General features: G+C 49.9%; 1 protein-coding gene across 9 annotated transcripts in view; it reads right to left on the reverse strand.

Moving 5' to 3' along the window:
- SFXN5 (sideroflexin 5) overlaps positions 1 to 26,652 on the reverse strand; it is a 128,008-nt gene that overhangs the window by 14,379 nt on the left and 86,977 nt on the right. For 5 of the 9 annotated variants that reach the window (XM_069583689.1, XM_069583687.1, XM_069583690.1 and 2 more), the window contains 3 exons: positions 13,783 to 13,898; positions 11,802 to 11,887; positions 4,364 to 4,481 (listed from right to left, as the gene is read on the reverse strand). In XM_069583689.1, the coding sequence (XP_069439790.1) occupies positions 4,364 to 4,481; positions 11,802 to 11,887; positions 13,783 to 13,898 (320 nt within the window). Of the gene's footprint in view, positions 1 to 4,363; positions 4,482 to 11,801; positions 11,888 to 13,782; positions 13,899 to 21,990; positions 24,021 to 26,105; positions 26,317 to 26,652 lie in introns of those variants that run through there. The other 4 variants (XM_069583693.1, XM_069583692.1, XR_011255764.1 and 1 more) reach the window with 4 other exon arrangements.

Here is a 26,652-nt window from a genome sequence, read left to right on the forward strand (position 1 = left end):
GCTCCTGCCCTTTTTAAGACAGCTTTTTTGCCTCTCATGGCAACCTCGATACTTCCAGGGCTTTAGTCTCCCCCATGCATCCGAGGTTCCATGTTCCCCAGCCAAAATCTCTCCCTAGAGCCTGAGACACATATATCTAACTGTCTAGGCAACACCCCTTAATAAACAGGAGTACTCCCTTGACTTAAGGAATATTAGGAAGATTTAATACAAGACACTCAGAGACCCCACCATGTTGCCTGGCCTAGTAGATGTTTAGTAAATGGTAGCTGTAATTATTATCATTTGCAATTTTAATTTTAAAATTAGCACCATTTTAATAGGCAGAAATACTAGTGAAAAGAATAGACAAAACTCTCCCAGAGATTGCAGAGGGGATTGAAGTTTTTTCCTCAACTTCTGGGGTTAGTGGGTTGGAAACCCCACACCAATCACTGCAGGCCAGCCATTCTAGGAACCAGTTCCTAAATTCCATCTCCAGGTCACCTAATTAATTAACTAGTGTGCCAGCGATTACTCCTATTGACAGCCTTGGTGGCTCTTGGCAAGGTTGGGTCAGCCCAAGCAAGTCCAGACTCATTGTGGCAAATCCCACTGGCTTCTGGGATGTAAGACGTGATCCCCACACAGCAGAAGCAGCACCTCATTAGAGAGAATTAATTGGGAGGAAGAAAGAGGGAACCAAGTCCTCTCGGCCTGATGGCCTTAGTGCCATAAGTCAGAGACAGGCCTCCAAACACCCCATAATGCACAGGCTCGCCTGCATTCTGTGGGGTTGATGCAGGTGAGGAGGAGCCTGAAAATCACGTCCCTACCCTCCTTTCCCAGAGAAAGTTCTGGAGATTTATTACAAAATGACTACACTCTTTTCAATCTAGAGAAAGAGGCTTGGGTTGCAATGAGAGGAACTTTGGTTAGAACTAACTTCCACGCCTATTTGTGGCAGGCATGGGGGAAGGAAGGAGCCTGGACATTGCTCCCTTAGACCACCTTTCGGCAGCCAGCACTGGAGGCTGGAGCGGCTGGACTACGGCCATTTCTCTGTTATTTGTTCCAGAGGAGCACCCTCCAAAGACCTACAGCTCTAGACTCCAGCAGCACAGGGGGGCCCCAGCTCCCTCCTCTCTCACTGCCCCAGGGTAGGTGAAAAGAGTGAGAGGGAAAAATCCCATGAAACAAGTAGATGCAACACCTCCTGGGAGCTCTGAACTGGGAGCTGGCCTCTGAGGTGTTCTCCCACATCAGTTCCTGGCTTATCTGTGACTCTGGGCTGGACCCTCAGCTTCTCTGGGCCTCCATTTCCCCCCACAGAGAGCCAGGGGGGTGCTAAACTGGATGACCTTGAAAATTCTTCCAGTGAGAGAGGCTCCAGTTCCCTCGTGAGCTTTCTCTGCCCTGGGTCCCTCCCCTGTGCAGTCAGGTAGAGCTATGGGAGCTACTCGAGGCTTCTGAACACAGGGGTGCTTGCAAGCACCTGGGGCACTCAACTCTTGCCCAGAACTGCAGACACGGCCCAACGGCACAGAGATGCAGTTTATGACCATGGAGAGCGTGGGCTCGGGCCTTCCACATGGGGATGCTGGGACCACTAAGAAGTGCCCTCCCTCCCATCTTCAGAGCTCCCAGGCAACCTGGAACCCCCAGCTCCATTTGGAGTCCCTAAGCATCAGGATAGGCAATGGCACCCCACTCCAGCACCCTTGCCTGGAAAATCCCATGGACGGAGGAGCCTGGTGGGCTGCAGTCCGTGGGGTCGCTAAGAGTCAGACATGACTGAGCGACTTCACTTTCACTTTTCACTTTCACTTTTCACTTTCATGCATTGGAGAAGGAAACGGCAACCCACTCCAGTGTTCTTGCCTGGAGAATCCCAGGGACGGAGGAGCCTCATGGGCTGCCGTCTATGGGGTCGCACAGAGTCAGACACGACTGAAGGGACTTAGCAGCAGTAGCAGCAGCAAGCATCAGTATACAGCCGTTCAGTGTTGGGATTGAGCTATAAGGTTTGGAAGGGTACCCCGGCTTTGTAGCAAGGCTGGGCCCCGTGGGCATGAGGATACTGCCTTCCATCCATGTGCCTTGGGCTGGCCCCCAAGACAGGAGCCCCTTCCTGTTATAGCTTCCTCCTAAAACTCTGGGACTCAGTGGAGGGAAGTGACACCAGTCCATACCCTCCTTGGGGCCTGGAGGCTGGGTCACATGCTCCTACTTTAAGACCCTATGTCTCCAGTCCTCACAGTCTAGGTGTAACACCCAGGACCTTATTTTCACCTTCCTCAGCTGGGGGAACCGGTACCCCTCCCAGCTGCTCTGGTGAGGACTGAGCAGGGTCAGTGCTGCAGCCACCGCCGCCATCCTCCCATGAGTTCATGACCCCGCAGTTGTTCTTTGCCTCCAGAGGTCTGCCTCTGCACCAAAACTTGCTGTTCTCACTCAGCTTGCTAGTGCTTCTTCACCCCAACCCAGCTAAGATTCTGGGGTCCTCTGCTCCTCCTGAACTCATACCAGCCTCCCAAATGCCTCACCCAGCCAGACAAAACTGGAGCCGGCCCCACACCTCTGGGTAGATGATCCCTGGCCGCCCCCACAGCCCTGAACCCTCCCCCAGCCATCCCCTCCGCTGACCCCTGGCCCTGCCCTCCAGGCTCTCTGACATCCTTGGTCCCCGGTCTCTCCTGCTCTTTCCTCTGAAGGTCTCCATCCTTCTCCATGGCCCTCTGACCTCTGACCTCCCCTTCCCACTCTCCTTCCTCTGCTCAGTCTTGAGACCCCAGGAGCTATCAGAACAACTTCCTTAACCTCCCACCCCTGAACTCCACCCCAGCCGCATCTGCCTCCCCCTACTGAAGGGGAGAGGGGTCACCAAACCGAGCGAATCCTCCGAACTGCTTTCCGTGCCCTGCCTCCCCGACTTCACGGACTTGCTCTCCATCCTCCCCTTCCAATGTCCTCCTCTCCTGAGGTCTTCCCTTTGTATTTGCACAAGCTCCAGTCTCTCCCATTTGTAAACAGTGAAAATAAAGCCTCTCTTGACCCCACATCTCATTCCAATGGTGGGGCTGCTTCTCTCTTTCTCCCTGGCTTCCTTTCTCTTCTCTCTTTTCCATCCCAAGCCTCTAGACCAAGCAGTCAGCCTGCCACCCTGTTTCCTCACCACCCCCCGCCCTGAGCCCCTCTGATCCCTTGGGATGGGGTTTGCCTTCATGTCCAGAGATACCAATGACACTCTTCAACCTCACAGAGCTTGACCTCACAGGAAGGTCTGCTGTCTAAGGACGCCCCCACGTCTAATCCCACTTGGCTCTATCCCTACCTCCCTGGCCACTCGTCCTCGGGCAGCATGCTTCTGGAGGCCTCTTTTCACCACACACTCCTTGACTGGTCCCACCCGCTACCCTGGCTTCCACCACTGTTTAGGCTGGGGGCCCCTTCTTCTGTCCTTCCAGCCCAGGATTCTGGACTCAAAGCCAAATCCCACAGGGTGCCTCCGTTCACATGTTCCGCAGGCTCCTCAAGCCCCACGCACACATCCAGCTTCACTCGCTGTCCTCCCGCATGTCAGCTCCTCCGTGTCTCCATCTTGTTAGGCAGTACCTACATCTGCCTGGTAGCCGGGCGCATATCCTGCCGGTTCCTTGTCTTCCCACCACATGCAGTTCTTCATCAAATCCGGATAAAGCTGCTTCCTAATTCTCTCTTCAAGGACCCACTTTTCTCCATGCTCACTGCCAACAGCCTGGTCCAAGCCACCATCCTCTCACTGGATGCACGCCACTGCCTCCTGAAGGCTCCTTCTCCTCTGGAGCTGCAGCCCAGCCTTACCATGCAAGTCCAGGGACCATTCAAAATCAGGACTCTGGTCCTGCACAGCTCTTCTGTTAACACTTACCCTCTGCGGTGGCTTCCAGCTTCCCAGCACCACCTGACCCTAGGCCCCCTTACCTAGCCCCTTTTCTTCCCCACTCTCCGCCAGAAATGCAGGCTTTCCTCAGTTGCCTACCTTCACACCAGGTGACTTCAGCCTATGTGTCCCCTCACCTTTTACACACCTGGGAAGCTCTAACCCATCCTTCAGGCCCCATGAAATGCCGTGTCTCTCTAGGCGCCGTTTGGGCCTCTACTATCCCCTCCCACAGCCGAACACCTCACACCACTCACCGTTCACTTGTTATTCCTTGTGGCTTCGTTGTGTTCACTTCCTGACCTTGATTCTTTGAGGTTAGAACCTGCGCCTATCTCATTCATGTTCTAACCCCAGTGCCTAGTTAGCCCCTTGCTAAGGAGTCAGCACTAAGTATTGATTTATAAATGACCAAACCGCAAACCTTCCCTGTCCTGCCCTTGAGCCCCTCCCTCCACTGACCTCTGACATCTGAGGGAAGAGGCTGATGGCTAGTGGCAGGGCCAGACCGAAGGCTGCCAGGCACACAAGGCTTTGCACAGGGAGGAGCAGCCGGGGACGCGCCTGCAGGAGAGCTGTCCTGCGGAAGAGAGAGAAGGGGAGCCATGAAACCCGGAGACAGTGAGCTGGCCACTAGCCACCGCACTCGGTCCCACTGGGCCCAAGGGCCAGTGCCAGCCAGTAGTCAAATAGCAGTGGAGAAATTCTGTCTTGGGGACCTTCACCCATTGGCACCCCTTTCCCCAGGCCCTGCCTTGAAGAACATTGCTGGTTGAACTCTCAACCACAGCTCATAAACAAGCACTTGTGGGGGCCCCACCCCACTGTGTGTCCACTGTGGAAAGAAGGCCCCGAGTAGGGGAGACAACAGAGGAAGCTGCTGACCCCTGCTCCTGTGCAGGGGCTGGGGGGACCCCACCGGGATACAGCAGAGGAAGACGGTCCTTGAAGGTGGCACGTATTGAAACAGTGAACAAACCACACACACATTCATGCATGCACGAACACGCATACACACATGTGCATAGCCAGGAGGAGATGATCCTCTTCTGGGTATGGGAAGATTACATGCCGCCTGGTCAGCTTTGACCCAAGAGCCACAGAGGAAGGCAGTGACTTGCCCAAGGCCAAGTCTGCAGGAGGCAGGCAGGGCTCCTCTCTGGACTCCTGACTCCCCGCAAGTGCTGTCACTGAGCTGCTCCAGCTCCTGCCTTTGGACCCTCTGACCACATCATCACCAGCTCACAGCTAACACCCCTCCCTGCAGCGAGTGTCAGAGGAGGGATTCTTGGAGAGGAAAGGGGTATGAAAGCCTCCTCCCTCTGGGGCCGGGTCCCCCAGCCCCATGACAGAACAGGCTTTCCAGACAGAGTGGGGATCATAGTGGTTGGCAGGTCCACCTTCACTGTGTTGTCCATCAGAGCATCTCATTCTGTATAATCCACTGGGTCCTTGTGAGCACCACAGGCCATCTACTTGGGGGAGACCTGGGGTGGGATGAGCCAGCAGGGTGGATTATTTGCCAAGGGATGTTGGGCGGGTACTAACGCTGCCCTCGGGAAGCGTCAGTCTTCACTGGAGGAAGACTGGTTCTGTGGGAAGAAGATGGAACTGGGACTCTTGCCCTTCCTTCCTGGAGTGGGCCGGGGAGAGGTGCTCCTGGGGGCTGTGCCTCAGTGTGTGGGCAGGCAAATCCCACACCACCTTTACCTCCAGACACAAATCCCAAGAGCGACTCTGGCTCTAAGGGGACAGCAGAATTGGGAGCAGTGGTTTTCAAACTTTCATACCCAGGCTGGGGTTAAAAATGCAGACTCCCTCGCCCTCATGAGATCCTGATTCTGTGGGTACCACACCTGGGAACCCTCCCTGAGTCTGAAACAGGTGATCCCCAGACCACACTCTGGGACACTCTGGCCCAGAATGTGCCTGCTAAGGTACCAATAATGATTCAATTACTTGTAAGTTCTGTTCAGTAAAAGACGGGGACACACCAAGTGCTCAGTGAGGGGTGTTAGTGTTGCTATTGTTACTGCCCTTGTTTCCGGCTGGAAGGAGGGAGATCCTGGTGGCTGGGCTGGCCCCCAGCCCTCCCCACTGGCCCAGACCCCAGCATCTGACCAGTTGTTGAATTAAGCCCGAATTGATCTACTGGCGAGGGGAATTAAGAGCAGGATTAAGAGCAGCGGGACAGAATTGCCCAAATCAAACTCAAACCCTTCTGGCCTTCCCTGTGCCTCAGTTCTAGGTGGCACCCAGGGAGGAAAGGAATAGGCTGAGCTGACTTCATCTTGAAAAAGAAGGAAACTCCATCTTGCACTTTCAGTGAGCTTTGGACTATGTGCCTGGTAGTGTTAGGGGAAGCACCCTGACTGAGACTGCCCACCCTGGCCAGGCTCTCTAGCAACCATTCAAACGAAGTGTTTTACGACAGGAGGTCCTGGTAAGGAATACGGAACTAATAAGCCACCACCAACCAGAAGAGATTGGGAAAGGTCAAAAGGAGACACTGCATGTCCGTCCACTTCCCAGAATCCTTCTCTCTAGCATCCATCTTGGCTGAGCGATGCGTGTGCCATCAGGAAGGACTCTGAATCAGAATGACTGGCCAAAGACAACCCGGAAACTAATCCTATCACCATAAAACCCGAGACTGTGAGCCACATGGCAGAGCAGTTCTCCTGGGTTCCCTTACCCTCCTTCTCTCCACCCGGGTGCCCTTTCCCAATAAAATCTCTTGCTTCATCAGCATGTGCCTCCTCGGACAATTCTTTTCTGAGTGTTAGATAAGAGCCTGCTCTTGGGGCCCTGGAGGGGAGGGGCCTACTCTTCCTACAGTAGCAATGGGGATAACATACCTATGGCCGAACTGGCCTCTTGGACTGATAAACACCAAGATTTCCCATTGCCAAAAGGAATGTAATAATCCCAAATGCAGTCAATCACCTTTGTAATCTTTATGGTACCCATTGGTGCAGGCTACAGTGTCTAACCAGCTGACCCTTCTGATTAGGAATCATGGCTGTAACCTGTGTCTCCCTTTAACACTTTCCAGGCTAGGTTTAAGGAATTTGGGGATGTGGGCTTGAGCAGTACGCTTGAGGTATATAAGGTTTTCACAAAAGTTGATCAGGGTCCTTGGCTAAGAGGAGACTCTGCCTTGGGCCGGCCGGTGTCATAAAGTGCACTCCACTATCTGCATTGTCCTTCTGAGTGAGTTTGTTTCCCAGAACGTGTGACTACAACAGTACCAGTGATAAAGAGCCTGCTTGCCATTTTAGGAGACATGAAAATACTCGGGTTCAGTACCTGGGTTGGGAAGATCCCCTGGAGGAAGGCATGGCAACCCACCCCACTATTCTTGTCTGGAGAATCCCATGGACAGAGGAACCTGGTGGACTACAGTCCATAGAGTTGCAAATAATCAGACATGACTGAAGAGATTTAACACACACAACTTCTCCAGCAGGACCAGGAGGGGCAGTGACTGGGACCTCAGGCCCTGAGGGTGGCCAGAGCAGGGGGACAGACAGGAGGGTGTATTTTCCCTGGGGGCACTGTCTCTCCACCAGGGTCATGGAGGGAGGTTTCCTTCCTGGCAGGTGAGGGGCAGGCCATGGGCTCATTCCAGTGGGGACACTGGACAGACCAGCCCCCTCCATGTGGGGCTGTGACCTCAGCTCCTCTCTCAAGGTGGCTGGCTGAGGTCTTCACTGTACAAGGGATCCAGAAAGCCCCAGGCCTGGCTCCCCACTCGGGAAGGAGGCAGGCTCAGACAGCAGCCAACAGTAGGCTCTGAAGCCCCAGCCCAGGCGGGAGAGTGAACACAGCAGGACAGGGGGAGGGGTGGAGGAGAGGGAAATGGCAGGGAGGAATTGGAAAGGCAGCTGGGGGAGTTAAAATATGCAGATGGAGAGATGTGCGAATGCCTGGGAGAGAGGAAAGACCCGGATCCCAGGGACTGAGGGAGGCTGGGGAGCGGCCTCAGGAACCACCGTGGAGGGTGTGGCCTGAACCCCAACTAGCTGAGACCGGTCCTGGGAGGGCAGTGAACCCAAGGGCCCAATCCAGGGCAGAGACGCAGGGCTGGGGGAGAGCGCCCCACACCTGCCTGAGTTGGGGGATCACGTGGGGGTATGGGGCTGCTCTCCCAGCCCAGAGTCCAAAACCAACTTCCTCCCCAGGACGGTGAAGCTGGAGTGTGAGCCCCAACCTGAGAGGAGGGGTAGTGGAGGGTGAGGGGAGGGTGTGCAGCTCCTCAGAGGGGTGCCCTGCTCTGGTGCTAAAGGCTTCTTGGCTTCTGACTTGAGACTCCTTTCCTTTCAGTCTCAGAGATGGGACATCTGAACATGCCCCCTACCTGTGCTATCCTAGCTGGAAACCCAGGGACCTCGTCTCTGAGAGCTCCCCGGGAGAGGAGAAACTGAGGCCCGCCACACAACAGCTTGTCTCCCCATTGTTGTGCATTCCCTCAGCACTTGGAGCAGTTTTACTTTACGCTCCATTAATTTGCAAGTAGGCTGCTTAGTAAGTGTTCTTTTGTCTTTTCTCCCTGGCGGTCCTGACTCCCTCACCCAACCAGAGCTCCCAGGGTCGAGAGTTGAGAGTCGGGCTGCCTCCCCCAACAGCCTCCTCAGCAGAGGCCCCGCCATTAGCACCCTGCATGGGAAGGCTGTGAGGTGCTCGACAGAGGGGCCTGCTGGGTGGTGCAAAATGCCGAGCTCTAGCAGACCAGGTGGTCATGGGGCCCATGCTGTGGTTCTCCGGGTGGGAAACTGACCAGCCAGACCCGGAAGCGGAAGCGGTGGAGTGGAACCCCCGCCTCCAGGAGTCTCAGTTGGCGCCTGCCCGGCCCAGCCCCCTCCTCTCTGTCTGACAGTTCCCCTTATATATGGGGTTATGTCTCTGGGGGTGCAAACTGAGTCTTGCCCACCTTATATTCCTGGGGCAACCCAGACTGGACTCTTTCTTCTCCCTCAGAGACCCTCCTACGAGGTTTAAGAAAGGACCAACCAAATACAAGGCTGCCAGGAGACCCACTAACCCACACCTACCTGCCTTGGGGCTTTTTCAGGACTCAGAGCTGAGCCAGACACGGGGTACCCATAGTCCAGGCTGATTTTAGGCCAGGATCTTCAGAACTGGAACAATCTCACCCCATCTCCCGTGAAGCCTCCAACGCATGGGACACTAACCACCACTCCACTTACTGCAAACCCAGTTCAGATGTCACCAGCAGGCACCGCATACATTTTCCCTCTGCAAATCTCAGGTTCAAGATTCAGTCGCCTTGAAGACAGAAGCCCCCCTCCTTGCTCATTTGTCAGCTGGGGTCCTTGTGTGCACTGGTAGTCACTGGCATCTGGGGACAGCCTTAGGTCACCAGAGAGCTATGTCTACATGGTCAGGGGGCACCAAAGCAGTCACTTCCAGGATTCATTTTTCAACTTCTAGAGGAGATTAATTTTCTTAAACCTCAGTGTTCAATATGCCATCCCCACTCAGGTACTCACTCCCACCCTGCACCTCCCCACTCTTCCAGGGGAGAAAGGGATCAGCCCCATAGCTGGACACAGGGCTCCTTTTCTTTTCCTAGGCTGGGCTCTTCAAGGTCCACACAGAAGGCCCAATCTTGCCCCAAAAGCCTTCCTTTCCACCAAATCCTATCTTGATCTCAGAGTTGGCTGCAGCCCCTTTCCTCTGGACCAGACCTCCCCTCAAGATCACCTTGACCCTGTTCACACACTGCTGGGTCCCACCTGCAGCTGACCAGTGTGTGGGTCTCCCCCTTATCAAAACATAGGCTTTCTGAGACCAGGTCCCCAGATCTGCTCCTCCCTTGTCTCTATGTGGGGTGGATTCCAAAGACGTGACTATGTGCTGGATCCAAAAACCCAAAAGGCAGCCAGTGTGGTAGGAAGAGCCCAGCTTTGCAGCCATCTTCCTGGGTCACGCTTGGCTCTGCCATTTCCTAGTGAGTGACTGTAAGCAGATGATACACAACCTCTCTTTGCCTTCCTTTCCTCATCTGTAAAATAGGGATACCATACTCACTTCATTGCACTGTTGTGAAGGTTAAATGAGATCATTCATTCATTCAACAAACACTGAACATCACTATGTGCCAGGAACTATGCTAGATGCTGTGCCAGGCAGAAAACAAAAGGAATTTAGCCGCCTCCATGGGCTTCCCTGGTGACTCAGATGGTAAAGAATCCTCCTACATTGCAAGAGTCTTGGGTTCAATCCCTGGGTTGGGAAGATCCCCTGGAGAAGGGAACAGCTACCCACTCCAGTATTCTGGCCCGGAGAAATCTATGGACAGTGTACTCCATGGGGTCACAAAGACTTGGACCCAACTGAGTAAAAACAAAAGTGTAGATGACATTCTAGTGAAGCAGACAGATAACATACAGCTAGAAAAAGAATCTCAGATATTGGTAAGTGCTGTGAGTAAAAATAAGTCAGTGTAGCCGGGGAAGGAGTCCTGGTGGCTGTCATCTCAATGGGGTGGTCAGGGAGGGCATCTTTGAGGAGATGGCATTCAGGTAGGGACCTGGCTGAGAGAGGACTGGAATGTAACAAGTGTTTAATAAGGGTTCGATGCTAATTGTCATTTGTTTTGTGAGAATAAGAAAGTCCCCAAAGTGGGGAGAAGCCCCTGATCCACAGCCTTAGATGGAGTGCCACCAACCCCATCCTTGTCCTACACAGCCCCAAGCCCATCCACAGCCTTGAGATGCCGCCTTCCAGGCAGGGCCCCCAGCGGGAGGGAGCGATCACCTCTTCACTTTTACCTGCACCAGACCTCCAGGCCTTTGCTTATCTTCCTCCCTGCCCCTAGAACCATTCCCTGCTCCTTGCCATCCTCCTAGACTTGCCCTCATCTTCAGGGATCTGCCTGCTTCTTCCCTCTTCCCCTCAGCCTCTCCTCCCAGCAGCCTCCCCGTCTTCATCATTCAATTTTACCCTCATTACTTAATAGAATCACTCCATCACTGTTCTTATTATTGTATCTCCGCTGTGCTGTGCTGTGCTTAGTCGCTCAGTAGAGTCTGACTCTGTGACCCCATGGGCTGTGGCCTGCCAGCGTTCTCTGGTACATGGGGATTCTCCAGGCCAGAATACTGGAGGGGGTTGCCTTTCCCTTCTCCAGGGGATCTTCCCAACCCAGGGATCGAACCCAGGTCTCCCTCCTTGAAGGCGGATTCTTTACTGTCTGAGCTACCAGGGAAGCCCAAGAATACTGCAGTGGGTAGCCTATCCCTTCTCCAGGGATCTTCCTGACCCAGGAATCAAACTGGGGTCTCCTGCATTGCAGGCAGATTCTTTACCAGCTGAGCTACCAGGGAAGCCCTTACCATGGGATATCACTTGTCAATTAAAAGGAACCGAGTACCATAACACAACATGAATATATTATATTAAGCAAGAGCAGATATCTCTTTTAGAGACAAAATCATGACTCCTGACTCTTTCTTTAGAATCAGGACAAATATGTTCTCAGAACATCCCTCTGAGGGTGGCACGAAGGTTAATATTATTATTTTATAAATGGAGAAACTGAGGCATAGTGAGGTGGAGACTTGCCTCACTGCAGATACTTGAAAGGGGTATGCTGGGTCCAAGTACCACTGGTCCTGTGCTGTGCACTAATAGAGTGCGTACTCACACACACACACACACACACCCCTAAGAAGCGCCAGCCCTGCCTTGTGCATCAGGACCTCCCTCCCAGCTCATAGCTCAGGGTCCTGAGCAGGGAAAGTCCATTAATTCTCACAAGATGATTCCAGCAGTCCTTTCAAGGAGAGTCAGAACAAACTAGGGCCCTTGCCCTGGGCCAGCAGGGCCCCCTCCCCTCCACCTCCACGATGGCCGCCGTCCTGGCCCCACTCACTTCTCCAGCATGGACATGACGATCGGGGGGAGCACCAGGATGGGCATGGGGAGGACCACTCGTGTCAGCGCTGTCTCCAGCAGGGCCTGAGGGGCAAGAAGAGGCTTTGTGAGCAGGGGCTTCTGGGGGTGGGACAGCTGCCTGGCAGCAAAACCCGCCCTGGAGCCCCTAGGTGTGTGTACTGCTGCTAAGCACATCTGGCTGAACGGAATAATTCATGGAATTGCTCGCTAAACTGTATTCCCAACAACAGAAAAAAGCTCTCCCTGTCTTCCCATCACAGATTCCCATCACCTGCCACGTGTGGGGGAGGGGTGGCAACACAGAGGCAGTCCCAGGAAGGGGCCTGCGCCCAGGGAGGTGCCTGAGTTGGGGAGGGGGCTGCTGCGGCTGAGAGGAAGCACATGGAGGACTCGAGATGCTCAGAAACAAAGCAGGCACCGGAAGGACCAGAACAAACAGCTGGGACCTGCTGAGCTGCCTGAGGTTCCTCGTGCCCAGTGAGAACAGAGATTCTGGGACTGACTTTCTCTTTTGGGCCCTTAAAGACAAAGGTGTGGTGGCGCTGCATCTCCTGGCTCTGGAGGAGAGTCTTTCTTAGCGACAAGAGGTCAACTTTGTAGTGGGAAAGGCTTCTGCTGAGTGTCTGCGGTCCCCATAAGGGGTCTGCCTGGGGCCTGGCTCGGGGTTCCCCTCAGGATCCCCGGGCAGTGGCGGCTGTCGAGGCATAGCTCAGTGGCATCTCTGCATCCTGATGGTCACTGTGATGCAGGCTCCTGGCTCTCAGAAGAAGGCTCAAGGAATGCTTGGAACACATGGGTCCCTGGAGTCTTTCTCCAGAATGGCAAGGGGCCAGCAGCGTCAAGACAAGGGAAGCCCAGGGCTGCAGAAGAGTTGGGGGTCCCTGCTGTTTGGACCACGTGAAGGAGCTATCACTATTGGCCACCCTCTCAGGAAGTCAGGAAAGAGTATAGGGCTGGATAGGAGGTTAGGGTCAGGTGGGAAGTTGAGGCTAAATCCCCTCTGATGAGGGGTGGGGGGCTGAATATTTCTCCCAGGAACCTGGGTTCTTCATCAGCAGCTGCAGGAAGACCTGAGAGAGGGTCCCTCCAGTCTCCTGAACAGGCTTGAGGGTGGAGCCTGTGCAGGAAGCCGAGGATGTGGCTTGGACACCAGCACCCTCGAGCTCCTTGCCCCTCACAAGCCTTGCATGGACACTTAGTTTCCCAGTGGGGTCAGAGGCCTATGGAGATGGCCTCGCTGACAGAGCACAGCGGGGGCCCCACATGGGAGCTGATTAGGGAGAGGGGCTGGAGCAGGACATGATGCTAGTCGCCATTAGGATGAAGGCCAGAAAGCACAGGGAGATATATACACAGACTGGAACTTTAAAAAAAAATTATAATTGCTAGAATGGGTGAGGCTGGTAAAAAGTGAAAGAAGTGAAAGAGGGCCTCTTGAAACAAAATACTCTTCCCCAAACCATCTCCATGGCTTCCTGCAAGCCTGAAATCCCTTCACCTTGGCCACACTCACTCCCTGGTGATGTATCACCTGCAGAAGTGCCTGTTAGCACAGACCACAAATCATCCACTTCCACCTGTCCTCTTCTCACCCAGGGGGATATGAAGGCCCCAGGAGCAGGGCTCTAGGTCCTGGGGAAGGGAAAGAAGGCTCTGGGGCGGGCGGCCTCCTCTGCCCTCACCAATTAACAGGTCAGAGAAAGCAGGTCCTAAGGGGCTGGGATAAGAGATGGGGATGTTTCCCAGGGGTGAAGAGGTTGCTGCAGAGAAGCAAGGGTGGGGCTGGCGAGGGCCAGACCTAAGGCCTGTGGTTCACAGGGATGGGAGTTGCGGGGGAGGAGGCGTGCGCAAGAGGAAAGGCAAGGGCACGGTGGACAGAAACCCCTGGGGAATGATCACGTAGAGGGAAAACTAACCAGAGCCTCCCCACCAGCCCCCTGAGCCCCCAGATGACCCACATGTCTGGCGGCGATCTTGGAGGAGCCCACGAGGTTGCCGTCACCATCCAAGACGTCAATTCCCTCCTCCAGCTCCCCATACCGCATCAGAACCACGTTGCAGATATTGGCGCTGGCTGGAGAGAGAGAAGGGAGCAGGAGTGAGCGGGGGAGATGGCATTCTACCTTGTGGAGAAGACCACTGGGCTCCACCTGCACCAGGCAACCAAGCTTCTGGATAAATGCTGGGGCTTCCCTGGTAGCTCAGTGGGTAAAGAATCCGCCTGCAATGCAGGAGACCCCAGTTCCATTCCTGGGTTGGGAGGATCCCCTGGAGAAGATCCTCTCTGGATACCCACTCCAGTATTCATGGGCTTCCCTGATGGCTCAGATGGTAAATCCGCCTGCAAGGAGGGAGACCTGGGTTCGATCCTGGGTTGGAAAGATCCCCTGGAGGAGGGCATGGCAGCCCACTCCAGTATTCTTGCCTGGGAGAATTCCCATGGACAAAGGAGCCTGGTGGGCTACAGTCCACAGGGTCACAAAGACTCAACTGAGTGACTAAGCACAGAACTGCTCCAACAGTGGGTGAAGGCATGGCTCTGCTGCCTATCAGCCTGGTGAAGGATGTGGGGCCCTTGGGAACCTGGAAAGCAAAGGTGGAAAATAAATAACCAGTGTGAGGGGGAAGGGGAAACTGTTCAGGGCTCAGAGAGCAGCCAGTTATCCAGAATGCTGCTTTCCTCTCCTCAGGGGCAGGCCCCACCAGCAGGCAAAGTGGATGCCCGTCCAGGAGGGCTCTGTGGCTGGAAGGCCAACCCCCACTGGTACCGGATACTCCACTGTCAGCTCCTCAGTCCTTTGGCTGCCTTTCTGGGCATCCTCTTAAAATGCCAGCTGCCCCACACACTTAGCCCCTCGCTCCTCAGAGTGAATCAAGCTCGCAGAGACTTGCTTCCCTGACAGCAGGTGCCAGAGCAGGCAGGAACCTCAGTGCTCACCCAGCGCCTCCCCCTCATCATATGGATGGAAGATTGAGGCTCAGAGAGGGGGTGACTTATCTGAGGTCACACAGCAAAGTGGGACAGAGCCAAAAGGCTACAGTGCCCCATCCTCTGGGTACCCAGGAGATGGACGAGTTTGGGGTGGGGGCTAGAGGCACGCCTTCTACATGCTTGATTCAGATGGCTGGGCTTCCTCCTTTGGCCATGCCTCCGCATCTCAGCTGAGATCATGGGGACCCGGGCTGAGGGCATGGCTCCTGGCTCCTTACTTCGGCAGAGTGTGTCCAGCTTTGGCGGGCCACCCATCAGCTGGCTTCTCTCCCCTGGGATTCACATGGCTGGGCCTGGGCCCAGGGGCGGGTGAGGGTGCTGACCTTGCCTGAACTCTTGTCCTGCTCCAGGATGGAAGTGGGGGGACTTGGGGATGGTGGGAGGGTGGGCAGTGGAGGGGGGTGACAAATGTGGAGCCCGCCTGCTTCACTCCTCCCCCAAAAGCGCCTTGCTGTGTTTAAAGTTTTAATTTTTGCTAATTAATGTCAATTAATTTTGTATAATGAGTGTTTAATTTTGGGGAGTGTGTGAGCCTGGGAGCGACTGCAGTTCTGGGCTGTGAACGCTGATTAGCATCAACACCTGCTGCTTCCTCGCTCCCTCCAGTGAGGGGGGGCGCCAGGGTTTGGGGAACTGGAGGGCGGCAGGGCCTAGTGGGCAGGTGGAGGAGGAGGAGGACCGCAGATGCTCCTGGTGCCCAAGCCAAGGCTAGGAGCAGAGCAGGCCAGGGCGCTTGCAGTTGGGGGACAGGGCCCTGCAGGTGAGGGGCTGCTCGAGGCTCTGAGGGTCTCTGAGCCTCCGTCTCCTGTTTCAATAAAGCGGGGAGGTGGAAAAAACAGAGGGGAAGACTGAGGAACTCTGCAGCCTTTGGAGAAGAAAAGCAGGAGACCCAGTACAGTTTTGAAACGTGTTTACAGCACATATGCCGTCTCCGAGTAGCTCTCGTGTTTCCACACGACACACAGTCACAGTGGGAGCCATGGGCAGACCTTGTCGGCTTCAGTCCCTGCTGTCTCCACAGCAGCCACACTCTCCTGTCTTAAACAGGGGCTCTCAACCGGGGCTGATTTTGTGAGGCATTTGGCAAAGCTGGAGACATTTTTGATGATCCCGATCTGGAGGGGCAGGGGTTGTTACTGGCATCCCTGGGTAGACCAGAGACTAAACATCCTACAATGCCCAGGACAGCTCCTGCAGCAAAGAATTATCCAGCCCAACATGTCAGTAGCGTTGATGCTGAAAAGCCCTTTCTTAGACACAACCAGAGACTGAGAGTCAGGCAGGTGAATCTGAGGTAAAGGAGGAGAGAATGGGAGCCTGGGTTTCAGGCCAGCTGGCCTTGGGTTCCAAGCCTGGCTCTGCATCTCCTGCTCCTCACCCTTAGAGGTGAGCTCCTGATAGTCTCAGGGCCCCCCTAGGGCTTAGGGTCCAGAAGGGCCCCAGAGAGGCCTGGGGTAGGGGCACCTGGCCTGTGTCAGTGACTTGCCCTCTAGTGGTGGCAGGGATGTACTGCAACCTATCACATCCTTGGGATAGCCAGGCCCTTAAGTACCAGGCAATGGCAACCCACTCCAGTTCTCTTGCCTGGAAAATCCCATAAACAGAGTAGCCTGGAAGGCTGCAGTCCATCGGGTCGCTGAGGGTCGGACACGACTGAGCGACTCCACCTTCCCTTTTCACTTTCCTGCACTGGAGAAGGAAATGGCAACCCACTCCAGTGTTCTTACCTGGAGAATCCCAGGGACGGGGGAGCCTGGTGGGCTGCCGTCTATGGGGTTGCACAGAGTCGGACACGACTGAAGCGACTTAGCATTAAGTACCAGGAGACCCAAGAAAACCTTTGGAGATGATATTGGGGTTTTCTGCCCTGAAAGGCGTTAATCTCTGCCCTCTGAGAATACATTGTCCCTCCACCACCACCACCATTCCAGGAAAGGCAAGGCCACAGGAATGTGGTTCAGGAGAGGAGCAGCTACTTAAACTCACTCTGTGAACTCCGCTCCCTGCTGGCCTCCCAAGGGCAAAAATGGGGCTGCATTTAGTGTGTCTGTGAATTTCTGGGTGCTGGCTGAGCTTACGGGCTTGTCCAGGTCGGGGGAAGCCAGGGACAGCTGAGAAATGTCAAACCCGACTGTGTGCGTGTGTGTGCGTTGACGCGCATGCTGGGGACAGACAGGAGAGAGCGTGGTTTTGGAGGCGATGGAGTTGTCCCAGGCTGCAGTGACATCTCACCTGCTTCCTGAAATGTCTGAATATGTGGTGTGGCCTCAGAAGGATAGAGGAGGTCTTTGGTTCAAACACAAAGCCGCTTGAGATGAAAGGTAAAGCATGAAAGGAAGTGAAAACCCAGCCTCCCTCCCTGTCTGGACCCTTTTGAGAATGACAATGTCCCCCTCTCATCTAAGCTGCGGCATGGAAAAGAGACAGAGAAATCCCTGGAAGCCACCTCAGAATGATGGCAACCCTAGGCTCCTCCTGGCAAACACCAACTTTCTTACTGTCAACTCAGACAGCACAGGCCCTGTGATCTCTTCCGTTGACTCTGTACAGTGGTTAGCCATTTATTGAGCACTTGCTGGATGCACCGGTCACCAGCCATCCCTACCTCTGAGCAATGAGAATGCCAGCCTGTGTCAGTGGTTCCATTATCTCTTCCAGAGCTTTAAGTTCTACTGTAGTCCTTTCAAACCCTCCCAGGTCGCTCTTATCCCACTCCTGGAAAGCTCAGCTCCAGTGGTATTGTTACCGAGAGACTAAACAAATGAAAAGAGAGAGAGAGACCAACCGTGGGCTACGGGTCTTCTTTCTAGCATACCAGCAAGATCCATTATTGATAGTATCAGCAGGTTAATTAAGCAGTCTGTTAGTGATAATGTTAAGAAAGCTGGCACATTTTCAACTCAGATTGACACCATTCAAGACTCAGGCATAGCTGATGTTGGAGCAGCGATGCTGGGAGATGTCAGTGGATGAGAGAGAAAGAGAGGGAGAGAAAGCGAGAGAGACTGCTTCATGCTGATGGCGAGCTCAGGGTCGAGGCCTGAGGAAAATATGCTCTTGACTACCGCAGATGTTCTCACATCAGACACACCACGATGCAAAAATCATGCAGATTGTGAACAGCTAATGAAGTGCCCGTGCAAAAAGGACAGCGTGGGGAGGAAGACAGAGCATCAGACAGAAAGACAAATGTGCAAGAAGATTCTCAAAAAGAAGACTACAGGGGAATTTGCCCCTTGAACTAGCAGCGAAACAGAAGCATAGATCAATGGAGTTAACAGTCCTGAAACACTCCTGGCTGTAGGGGAAAGGAATTTCTGTAAATGCGGTTGTATCAATTCACGGGGCAAGGGCCATTCAAAATATGGGGTGGAGCAGTGGGCTATTTCTCTGGGAAAATCAAACACCATAACTCCTCTGTTCTAAGAAGCATTTACTCATATTTTAACAGCACAAAAATCACAATGTGCCTTACAATGCCTGTGGCAGGGGAGACCTCGCTGGCTCTTCATCACAATTGCCTGCGCACGCGCGACCTCAGCCACGTCTAGAGGCACCTGTTCACGCAAGTGTCACCTCAGCTGCCCACAGCAATCCACACAGAATTTGAACTTAAACTTAGATTCCTAATTGTTGCCTGAAACATCTTTTTAAAACTTACACCATAATAGAGCACGGACATGGAAAGTTATTGTGCATGCGGAAGATCGCCTGCCAGACACCAGGCAATGCAATTAAAGGCAGCAGAAATTGCCAAACCATAGATAGCTCCCCTAAAGAAATGCTTGCCCATATGCACAAAGAGACATTTACAAGGATGTTAATTATAGCACTGTTTGTAACAGCAAATAATTAGAAACAGCCTAAATGTCCACCATTAGGGAACTCACACGGGGAGATCGCCAGAACAAACTTATGTGAGCAGACTTGCTGAGTATGTACAGGGTGATTTATGGAACGTAAACCATGTAACTGGTACACACACGTGTCTGCATAAATCCTTGGATAATGTTCTGGAAGGGTCACACCTCACCAAGTGATCCTCTTGGGGAAGAGAACCAAATTTGGAAATTAGGGATTATTGAAGGACTTCTACTTTTTTACCCTAAATTTACCTAGACTGTTTGCATTTTTGCAAAGAGAATGTAACCAGGCTTTTCTTTTCTAAAAGTTGAAAAGGAAATGCCAAACTTCTTGAAGTAGATCAGAAAAATGTCAAACCCCAGCAGGGGTTGGTGTGACCTAGGCATGGGTCCTGTACTTAGGCATCTGTTTCAAAAACTTCCTAAAGAAGCTGATTAACTTTAAAAATATTTTTTTTTCCTCAAGTAAAGAATAAAATGAAACCACTAGTATAACAAAGTAGGAGTTAAAAAAAAAAACCTCAATAATCTTTTATGTGTTTTGAAATTTTCCTGTTAATTTAAAAGGGACTAAAAAGGGTCAAGAGTAGAGGCAGAGATTACAAAAAGCAGTGGTGGTCACGATGCCGTATTTAACAATCAATGCCCAAAACAGAACTGTAAAATGTGGAAAAGCCTGAGATTCAGACTCTGTGATATTGAAAAAGTGATTTGGATTGAATGTGCAGTATATGCTTATTTATTCCTTCAAATGAAATATAGTCCTCTCCTCTTCGGAAAGATTGTTACATTAATGCCTCACAACTAAGGTATCTCAGAATTAAGAAACAAAGGCATTTGATACCTATTTATGAACCATATTACAAGAAATGGGAAACTTTAAAATATATTTATTATATATGACAAACGGCTACTGATATGAAGGGTCTAATGGAGGGTCATGGTGACTGACTCCCCATAAGTAAGTATAATGTCCTTCCCTTGATGGAGGATGGGATGTGTGACCAACTTAGACAATGAGGGTGTCTGCAAGACTTCTGGGAAAGTCCTCCTCCCACTAAAAAAGTGGTGGTCACCAGAACCTCCTGTCCTCTGGACAGTGGTGGGTTTGGATATGAAGCTTGGAATTGCAGTTGCCATCTCACAGCCATGAAGGGAGTAAGCCTGAAGATGAAGCCCCAGCAGAGCAAAGATAAGGAAAGAACGGCCTTGATGCCTGAAGGGAGACTTGACCTCTGTAAAGTCATCATTATTATTTAAGCCGTTTGAGTTGAGGGTTTCTGTTACTTTCAGCCAAAAATGATCATAAAATACATAAAGAGCATTAACAATTATTAAGAAAAAGATATAGTGATTAACAGACTCAAAGAACGAACTTTAGGTTACCGGGGTGGGAGCAGGGTAGGGGGGAGAACAGATTTGGAGTTCGGGATTGACATATACATACTACTAATAATTAAAACAGATGACCAACAGGGACCCACTGTATGGCACAGGAACTCTGCTCAATATTCTGTAATAACCTAAATGGGAAAAGAACTAGAAAAAGAACAGATATGTGTATAAATATAACAGAATCACTATGGTATATATCTGAAACTAACACAACAGTGTCAATCAACCATAGTCCAATATAAGGTAAAAATTTAAGCGAAAAATACAATGGTCAAACTCACTGAAAAATATTCAAGTAAAAATTCATAAAAGAAATATTTTTAAATATTTTAAAATTCAATGAATGTGAACTTACTAATTGTCAAAGACTGATTTTTGAATCTAAGAAAAAAATTAACCTGCAAGAGTTCTTCATCTTTGGGTGTAAGCAAAAAATAAGGGCGTTTGACTCATTGGTTTAATGGTTTACAAATAGCTTGGGCTTGTTTTCTCACTTTGTTGATGGTGTCTTCGGTCATGCAGTTTAACATACATACGTGTTTGTGTATGCTCAGTCGTGTCTGACTCTTTCTGACCTCATGGACTAGAGCCCACCTGGTTCCTCTGTCCATGGAATTTCCCAGGCAAGAATACTGCAGTGGTTTGTCATTTCCCATTCCAGGGGGTCTTCCTGATCCAGGGATCAAACCTCTGTTTCTTGTGTCTCCTGAACTGGCAGGCAGACTCTTCACCACTACACCACCTGGGAAGCCCTTTAACATACAATATATCGTCATATATGTTATCATATAAGCAATCCTTTCCTCTCTGGTATATACTTTTTGTATTACCAAGAAACTCTATCCCTACTCCAAAAATGTTCATCTACATTTCCTTCTAGAAGCTTTAACATTTTACTGTACGCATTTAGGTCTTCAATCTGTCTGGAATTCGTTGGACTGCGAGGAGATCAAACCAGTCAATACTAAAGGAAATCCATCCTTAATATTCATTGGAAGGACTGATGCTGAAGCTGAAGCTCCAGTACTTTGGATACCTCCTATAACAAGCTGACTCACTGGAAAAGACCCTAATGTTGGGAAAGACTGAGGCAAAAGGAGGAAGGCGTGGCAGAGGATGAGATGGTTAGGTAGCATCACCAACTCAATGGACATTAATTTGAGCAAACTCTGGGAGACAGTGAAGGACAGGGGAGCCTGGCATGCTGCAGTCCATGGGATCCCAAAGAACAGATAAGACTTAGCAACTGAACAATAAATGAAAAGAAATCTCCTTCTCTCTCTTCTATTTGGAAAACCACATGCCCAGTGAAGTTAAGAAAAGATTCTCAACCATACTGGGAATTGGAAAGCGCAAATTAAAATGAGAAAGATCCATTTCAGATGGATGAAACTGAGTTTTAAAAATTGATAATAGCAAATGCTGAAGAAGATTTAGGGAAACAAAAATCACCCTTGCAAGCAGAGTAAAAGCCAGTCTGCTCATTTGGTGCAGGTGGAGATGGCCTTGCTCCTGGGAAGAAAAGTTATGACCAACCTAGTTCAGTTTAGTTCTGTTGCTCAGTCATGTCCAAATCTTTGCAACCCCATGGACCACAGCATGCCAGGCCTCCTGTCCATCACCAGCTCCCGGAGTTTACCCAAACTCATGTCCATCGAGTCGGTGATGCCATACAACTATCTCATCCTCTGTCGTCCCCTTCTCCTCCTGCCTTCAACTTCCCAGCATCAGGGTCTTTTCCAGTGAGTCAGCTCTTTGCATTGGGTGGCCAAAGTATTAGAGTTTCAGCTTCAACATCAGTCCTTCCAATGAACACTCAGGACTGATCTCCTTTAGGTTGGACTGGTTGGACCTTCTTGCAATCCAAGGGACTCTCAAGAGACTTCTCCAACACCACAGTTCAAAAGCATCAATTCTTTGGTGCTCAGCTTTCTTTATAGTCCAACTCTCACATCCATACATGACCATTGGAAAAAACATAACCTTGACCAAGTGGACCTTTGTTGGCAAAGTAATGTCTCTGCTTTTTAATATGCTGTTTAGGTTGGTCATAACTTTCCTTCCAAGGAGTAAGCGTCTTTTAATTTCATGGCTGCAGTCACCATCTGCAGTGATTTTGGAGACCAGAAAGATAAAGTCAGCCACTGTTTCTACTGTTTATCTATTTGCCATGAAGTGATGGGACTGGATGCCATGATCTTAGTTTTCTGAATGTTGAGCTTTAAGCCAACTTTTTCACTCTCCTCTTTCACTTTCATCAAGACAGTCTTTAGTTCTTCTTCACTTTCTACCATAAGGGTGGTGTCATCTGCATATCTGAGGTTATTGATATTTCTCTCGGCAATCTTGATTCCACCTTGTACTTCATCCAGCCCAGCGTTTCTCATGATGTATCTGAATATAAGTTAAATAAGCAGGGTGACAATATACAGCCTTGACAAACTCCTTTCCCTATTTGGAACCAGTCTGTTGTTCCATGTCCAGTTCTAACTGTTGCTTCCTGACCTGCATACAAGTTTCTCCTGTATAGCAAGTCAGGTGATCTGGTATTCCCATCTCTTTCAGAATTTTCCACAGTTTATTGTGATCCACACAGTCAAAGGCTTTGGTATAGTCAATAAAGCAGAAATAGATGTTTTTCTGGAATTCTCTTGCTTTGTTGATGATCCAACAGATGTTGGCAATTTGATCTCTGGTTCCTCTCCCTTTTCTAAAACCAGCTTGAACATCTGGAAGTTCACGGTTCATGTATTGCTAAAGACTGGCTTGGAGAATTTTGAGCATTACTTTGCTAGCGTGTGAGATGAGTGCAATTGTGCAGTAGTTTGAGCATTCTTTGGCATTGTCTTTCTTTGGGATTGGAATGAAAACTGACCTTTTCCAGTCCTGTGGCCATTGCTGAGTTTTCTAAATTTCCTGGCATATTGAGTGCAGCACTTTCACAGCATCATCTTTTAGGATTTGAAACAGCTCCACTGGAGTTCCATCACCTCACTAGCTTTGTTCATAGTGGTGCTTCCTAAGGCCCACTTGACTTCACATTCCAGGATGTCTGGCTCTAGGTGAGTGATCACACCATCATGATTATCCAGGTCGTGAAGATCTTTTTTGTACAGTTCTTCTGTGTATTCTTGCCACCTCTTCTTAATATCTTCTGCGTCTGTTAGGTCTATACCATTTCTGCCCTTTATTGAGCCCATCTTTGCATGGAATGTTCCCTTGGTATCTCTAATTTTCTTGAAGAGATCTCTAGTTTTTCCCATTCTATTGTTTTCCTCTATTTCTTTGCACTGATCACTGAGAAAGGCTTTCTTATCTCTCCTTGCTATTCTTTTGGAACTCTGCATTCAAATGGGTATATCTTTCCTTCTCTCCTTTGATTTTTGATTCTCTTCTTTTCACAGCTATTTGTAAGGCCTCCCCATTTTGCTTTTTTGCATTTCTTTTTATGGGGGATGGTCTTGATCCCTGTTTCCTGTACAATGTCATGAACCTCCAGATCCATAGTTCATCAGGCACTCTATCAGATCTAGTCCCTTAAATCTATTTCTCACTTCCACTGTATAATCATGAGGGATTTGATTTAGGTCATACCTGAATGGTCTAGTGGTTTTCCCTACTTTCTTCAATTTAAGTCCAAATTTGGCAATAAGGAGTTCCTGATCTGAGCCACAGTCAGCTCCTGGTCTTGTTTTTACTGACTGTATAGAGCTTCTCCATCTCTGGCTGCAAAGAATATAATCAGTCTGATTTCGGTGTTGGCCATCTGGTGATGTCCATGTGTAGAGTCTTCTCTAGTGTTGTTGGAAGAGGGTGATTGCTATGACCAGTGCGTTCTCTTGGCAAAATTCTATTAGCATTTGCCCTGCTTCATTCTGTACTCCAAGGCCAAATTTGCCTGTTACTCCAGGTGTTTCTTGACTTCCTACTTTTGCATTCCAGTCCCCTATAATGAAAAGGACATTGGGTATTAGTTCTAGAAGGTCTTGTAGGTTTTCATAGAACTGTTCAACTTCAGCTTCTTCAGTGTTACTGGCCAGGGCATAGACTTGGATTACCGTGATACTGAATGGTTTGCCTTGGAAATGAACAGAGATCATGCTGTCATTTTTGAGATTGCATCCAAGTACTGCATTTTGGACTCTTTTCTTGACTATGATGGCTACTCCATTTCTTTTAAGGGATCCCTGCCCACAGTAGTAGATATAATGGTCATCTGAGTTAAATTCACCCATTCTAGTCCATTTTAGTTAGCTGATTCCTAGAATGTCGATGTTCACTCTTGCCATCTCCTGTTTGACCACTTCCAATTTGCCTTGATTCATGGACCTAACATTTCAGGTTCCTATGCAATATTGCTCTTTACAGCATCAGACCTTGCTTCTATCACCAGTCACATCCACAACTGGTTGTTGTTTTTGCTTTGGCTCAATCCCTTCATCCTTGCTGGAGTTATTTCTCCACTGGTCTCCAGTAGCATATTGCGCACCTACCGACCTGGGGAGTTCATCTTTTATTGTCCTATCATTTTGCCTTTTTCATACTGTTCATGGGGTTTTCAAGGCAAGAACACTGAAATGGTTTGCCATTCCCTTCTCCAATGGACCACATTCTGTCAGACCTCTCCACCATGACCTGACCATCTCGGCATGCCCGATATGGCATGGCTTAGTTTCATTGAGTTAGACAAGGCTGTGGTCCATGTGATCAGCTTGGCTAGTTTTCTGTGACCAACCTAGACAGCATATTAAAAAGCAGGACACTACTTTGCTGACAAAGGTCTGTCTAGTAAAAGCTATGGTTTTTCCTGTAATCATGCATGGATGTGAGAGTTGGACTATAAAAAAAGCTGAGAGCCAAAGAATTGATGCTTCTGCACTGTGGTGTTGAAGAAGACTCGTAAGAGTCCCTTGGACTGCAAAGAGATCAAACTAGTCAATTCTAAAGGAGATCAGTCCTGAATATTCTTTGGAACGACTGATGCTGAAGCTGAAACTCTAATACTTTGGCCATCTGATGTGAAGAACTGACTCATTGGAAAAGACCCTGATGCTGGGAAAGATTGAAGGCAGGAGGAGAAGGGGACAACAGAGGATGAGATGGTTTGATGGCATCACCGACTCAATGGACATGAGTTTGAGCAAGCTCCATGAGTTGGTGGTGGACCGGGAAACCTGGCGTGCTACAGTTCCTAGGGTCGCAGAGCTGGACATGACTGAGTGACTGAAGTGAACTGAACTAGGAGACAGGCATTACCTCTGATGTGATCATTCCACTTCTCTGTACTGACCCTCGAGTGCTGATTCTCAGTACTGGCTGCACAACTGAACCAAATCGGAGGTAGGATCCAGATGTCTGCATCTCTTTTTAAAGCTCCCAAGGTGGTTGTTTGAAAACCTCTGGCCTGGAGAAGCTCCTACTTGTGTGCATACGGACACGTGTGTAAGGCTGTCTGGTGCAGTGCTACATATAATAGTGAGAAACTGCAAACAGCCTAGATGTTCCCAATTAGTCTTTAGAAGCTGAGATGAATGCATATGTATTAACATGGATAAATCTCAAAACCACAATGAAGAGCAAGTTTAAAATGACATGTTCAGCACAACATAATGTAAACTTAACATGTAAACAATACAATTTCTGGTTTATGATACAGACACATAAGATACAATATAAAAACACAAATGGGGAAGGTGTAAGTCAATAGCCTTCCTCAAGAGAGAAGAAAACAGAATTAAAAAGGCAGAGGGCGGAGAAAACTTTGGGTGCATCTAATATTTTATTCTCTATTTCCTATAATATTCCATGTGTTGAAATAATATATCACATCTTTTAAAAAGCCACAGATGAATTATTGTGACTATTAAAAGGATAAGTTGGAATTTTATGACTGTCATGGAAAGACATCCAAAATTGATTGTGAAGTTAAAAAGAAATTTATGAACAGTATACACAGTATGGGCTCACTTATATTAAATATATATTTATATTGGCATGTTTATAGTATATAAATATAATAAACAGGCAGAGATTCCTATACTTTGAGATATTTATTTGAATTTTGAGGGATATATACCAAACTTATCTCTGAGGAGAGAAGTGAAATTATTTAACTTATATAACAATCAAGTATTATCAGAAAAAAACAGAACAATTTTTATTAAAACAAAACCCAAAACACTCTAGTGGAAACCAGGAGACTTGAGCATAACGCTCTCCAGACTCCACTTCTTCTCCCTCTTCTTATTTTGTAGGTAACAAGTGCGTAGAGTGAACAATCCAAATCACAAAAAAAGAGTGAATAATAAAAAGTAAGTCTCCTTACAGTCCCTGACCTTCAGTTTACTCCCCTCCCCTTAGGCAGCCACTGAAGCCAGATTCTCATGTCCCTGCCAGACATGGTCTATTCACAAGCAGACATGTATGTACTGATGCATCATTACCTTATGTCTACACACACACTTGAATCACACCAGATTGTACAGCCTTTGTCTTCGGAGGAGCAGTTATCAGATGGGAATGTGTTCCCTAATACCTGCTTGATTTCGTGATATCCCTCACCATTCTGCCTGTGAGGC

This window comes from Ovis canadensis, chromosome 3 (genome assembly GCF_042477335.2).
Source record: "Ovis canadensis isolate MfBH-ARS-UI-01 breed Bighorn chromosome 3, ARS-UI_OviCan_v2, whole genome shotgun sequence".
Taxonomy (NCBI): domain Eukaryota; kingdom Metazoa; phylum Chordata; class Mammalia; order Artiodactyla; family Bovidae; genus Ovis; species Ovis canadensis.